Genomic DNA, 4,177 nt, shown 5'->3' with positions numbered 1-4,177 from the left:
CAGAGGTTCATTACGGCGATAGCCGATACAAGGCGCCGGGAACAGTTTGTAGCTATAAATGAGGCCAAATTCCTTTCTGTGATAAGTGACGGATCCACATATTTCTCATCAAAGTAGGCCGAAATTTTATTTTCGAATTAAAATGTTATTTAATTTAAATTTTAATCTTATGATCCATATCAAAGTTACATGTATTTTATACAATTGAATGTCTTTTACAAAACCTTTCTGGGGGACACCCCTTGTACCTTGGGAGAGACCCCCTGTACCCCCTAGCAGAAGGGGGGCTCCACCCTCCTACCCCACCTACCTCCCCCCCCCCGCAAATCACAATGCTCGTCGCTTTGCGCCTAGTAAGAGTCCTTCGGCAGGACTAGTAGAATCTTGGAAGGACTAGTACATTTTTTCTTTTACTAGTCCTGTGGACTAGTGAACTAAAATGGTTAGTGTCTAACCCTGGTATCCATCACAGACGATGGATATGTTGTTCAGGTTTAAGTGTGGTTTTTGAAATGTAACATTTAACATTCAGAAAAAAGTTAAATATCAAAAGTATGAACACTTCAAAACAGCTGCGGTTGTAAGTAGCGCACAGTGCATGTTGGAGTGGCTCACAGCACACTCCAAGATAGCGTGCTAATGACATCACCAAGAGTAATGCGACGACAACAACGCTCACGTCGACTTGAAGTGACTTCTCGCTGTACATCGCCGATCAGATCGTAGCGTTCTACAGGAAACGTAGAAGGGTTTGCGGCCCCAGTATTTGTACTAGCACAAGCAGTTCTTTACCACAAACAGAGCAAGCTTGACGCCGGGACCAGTCTACATAAAACGAGTCACATGACCAACAAAATGGTGCTTACCAGTAAACATCAGGTAACTTCGTAAATCTATCCTCAATTTTCTGAAAATCGTTATAATCATGTGCAGAAAAAGAATTGAAAAAATTGCCTGTGATATATGGAAAACTTAATATATATTTGAGAAAAGGTTTGTGCAATAATCCCTCCTTGTAAATTGCTGTGTAGGCTGCCATTTTGTTAATCATGTGACTCGACACGTAGCGGTGATTGGCTGCCACTCACGATTTGTCGCCGACCGCCGCATAGAAATAGAACCGTTTCTATTCCTGCGATCGCAGTCGGCGACCGTATTTTTGATCGTAAGAGAACTCATGAGTCATGTCGAGTTTAGTCGCTGATGTTTTTATCGGCGATCTGGCCGGTTTTTGATGTACGATCTTCAAATTTTGTCGGCGACCTGAGTTAGCCTTAATGCTATCTCAGTATCATTGATACACACACTGAATGGGACAATTTCTCCGTTCCTCCTAATTTGCCCTCATTGACTCTGCCGCCTAGATCCATCGCATCAACCCAAGACCTGCCCACTGAACTGGCTAGTATCTAAGACAAGTAAACTGTAAAGTAAAGCCTAAAGACGTGGATATTCGTCCGAGCATCGGACACCTGTTCGTATGCGCTATTCGTCCGAGCAGTTGTTGCGCACGCGCTGGTCATGTTGCATGCCGCAGGCGCACGGCACGAGCGCCGCACAATTAAATCTAGATGCTCTAAAATGCTATTTACCCTTTAGATTTTGATTATTTTATGCCCTAGGCTGGGGGCCCGCAGCGTTTTGCTACGGCAGCCCTACGGCTGTGACGCCCCTGCATACATGCGTTGCGTATGTGGTTATACACCATAGATAGTGTTTGGTACTATCACTCGCGTATATAGGCCTATACCGTATACGAAACCGAGCGTATAATAAGAGAACCGAGCCGGTTTATAGTTAGTGCTGGGGTTAGGATTAGGGTTAGGGTTAGAGAGTAGGCGTGTTTAGGGAGTAGGTGCTTCCCTAGACTAGCATTATATTACATTTATGTAATGCAACATGAACAGCGCATGCGAAACAACTGCTCGGACGAATAGCGCATACGAACAGGTGTCCGATGCTCGGACGAATATCCACGTCCAAAGGCAAAGGTAAAACTAAAAGTAAAAGGACATGATGATGATGTCGATGATCTTAGTCTTACCCGCATTGCTAATTATATTCTCATTCGAACCAACGGCGCTTTCCTGACAGAATTTACTACGATTATTACGAAATAAGAGGCCATCGAGTCATATTCCTGAATAGTAACGGAAATCAAACGCAACGAGGGCGCAACACATCGTAAAATAACAAAAACGAAAACAAAAACTTACACTGATCAATTCGATTTCTACGTTCGCATACGCTATACGCTGAGTTGTCCCGCCATCTATCGGTAGGAAACATGACAATAATTAATATTTTCCGATGTTGATTTTGTCGCCATGAAGTAATACCGCTTCAATAATGCATCAATCTATGCAGCCGGAAGGTTGTCCATGTTCTAGTTCTAGTGTAAGTTGTATTAGAACCCGCATTCAATTATACAACTGAGTTATCATGGAGCATTAAACTAATGAAGTTCTGTGGTGCTACTGTATATAAAAAACGGAAGAACATTCTTAATATGGCCGCGCCCACAGACTGCTGTAGTCTGAGTGATTTGCAAAGGAAATTAACCGCTTTGCAACAGAAATTAGACGAAAAGACGAAAGAATGTGATGATCTTAAGAGAGGAATAAAAACAGAAGTATGATATGTTGAATAAAATAGACCCGATAGGAAAATATACGCTGATATAATTATCTATTACTATTACTATTAGTATTAGTATTAGGGCGATGAAAGTTGATTTCATGGTTCTCGTCAGGCATTGTTGAGATTTTGATGAGGGATTTAGATCAACATTCATCTTTCATATACAAACCAATAGAACTTAGTGAGGGTATCACTATCAGGTCTTGTACATATGCAAAATAAGATTGAAAAATGTCATAACTTCTTTGTTGACAGTTTTTACTCAAATTTTTACTGTTTGTCTTCCATACATGTAGTAATGACTGTAGATTGTTGCTTTTTTGAGGCGGGAATTTCATATGGGGACTTTTTGATGCGGGAATTTCGTCAGCGATGAGTGTTGAACTTTTTTGGTGCAGGAGTAAAATTTGATGCGGGCGCTGACGAGAACCATGACATCAACTTTCATCGGCCTTAGTAATACTAATACTAATACTAATAGTAATACTAATAGTATTATTATTGCTGAGAGGGTCTATGTCCCCCAGGGTACTGCCGGAACGTACCCTGGGTACGGTCCGGTATACCTGAACGTACCCTGGTACTAAATACTACTATCTAATATGCCGGACTGTACCTCGCCTACTCCACTAACGACGAGTCTAGGGAGTCGCCTTTAGCCACTCCTCCCTAACCCTAACCCTAACCATATTTATTAGATAGTTACCAGGGTACGTTCCGGTATACCGGACCGGACCGTACCCTGGGTACGTTCCGGCAGTACCCTGGGGGACATAGACCCTATGAGCATTTTGCTGAGAAGCAGAACCAGGGCAGAAGCATAAACCAGAATAACTGTACAATATCCTTACTGAGTTACTCTCCAACTCACACTCACAGCACTGCCAGTGGCACTTGGAACGATTCAATAAAAAATATGGTAAATAAACACAAAATGTATTTACTACCAAAGTTTCTCTACTCTTTCGCTTATGCCGCTATTAAGTATTATTTCCGATAACTTCCTGTAAATGCCGTTCAGATGCTCCTCTGCAACACACAGGTACACTCGCTGCACGCACGCCGCTGTGCACAAACAACAAGATTAAAGAGAGTTTATTCTTGTTGTTTGTGCACAGCGGCGTGCGTTATACTTGTGTGTTGCAGGGGATAATTTGAACGGCATTTATAGGAAGTTATCAGCAATAATAGGCGAAAGAGAGTAGAGAAACATTAAGAATTTGGTAGTAAATAGATTTCATGTTTATTTACCATATTTTTAGCTCATCTGACATAGTCAGATGCAGCTTGTAGAATTGCATAATCGTCCGTCCGTCCGTCCGTCCGTGCGAGCGTCCGTCCGTCCGTGCGTCAACAGTTGGGCACAAATCTTAACCGCTCGACGTACGGTCACGATATTCGGCACATCGGGGGGGATCGTCAAAACGAGTTGGGATGTCGAAGCTGGGGGGTCAAAGGTCAAAGGTCAAGAGGTGTAAAATAATGGGGATCCTTCACTCCTTAACTTAAGGTATAGGGAGGAAATGCAGAAATGCGG

General features: G+C 42.6%; 1 protein-coding gene and 1 long non-coding RNA gene across 5 annotated transcripts in view; one reads left to right on the top strand and one right to left on the bottom strand.

Annotated features, from left to right (window-relative positions):
• Window positions 1-2,303, bottom strand: part of LOC106813310 — a 6,614-nt gene extending 4,311 nt beyond the window's left edge. Inside the window, exon 1 of one of the 2 annotated variants that reach the window (XR_001394451.1) lies at window positions 2,217-2,303. This is a non-coding gene — a long non-coding RNA (uncharacterized LOC106813310). Of the gene's footprint in view, window positions 1-2,044; window positions 2,189-2,216 lie in introns of those variants that run through there. The other variant, XR_001394452.1, reaches the window with a different exon arrangement.
• A 34-nt stretch (window positions 2,304-2,337) lies between these two features.
• Window positions 2,338-4,177, top strand: part of LOC106813306 (adenylyltransferase and sulfurtransferase MOCS3-like) — an 8,431-nt gene continuing 6,591 nt past the window's right edge. For 2 of the 3 annotated variants that reach the window (XR_001394449.1, XM_014817412.1), the window contains exon 1: window positions 2,507-2,632. Coding sequence is in view for 2 of the 3 variants with exons in the window: in XM_014817412.1 (XP_014672898.1) it covers window positions 2,510-2,632 (123 nt within the window). In the remaining variant the exon portion in view is untranslated. Of the gene's footprint in view, window positions 2,398-2,506; window positions 2,633-4,177 lie in introns of those variants that run through there. The other variant, XM_014817413.1, reaches the window with a different exon arrangement.

This window comes from Priapulus caudatus, unplaced genomic scaffold (genome assembly GCF_000485595.1).
Source record: "Priapulus caudatus unplaced genomic scaffold, Priapulus_caudatus-5.0.1 Scaffold754, whole genome shotgun sequence".
Lineage (NCBI taxonomy): Eukaryota > Metazoa > Priapulida > Priapulimorpha > Priapulimorphida > Priapulidae > Priapulus > Priapulus caudatus.
The sequence above is the reverse complement of the archived record's forward strand: the minus strand, read 5'-3'. Positions and strand labels throughout refer to the sequence as shown.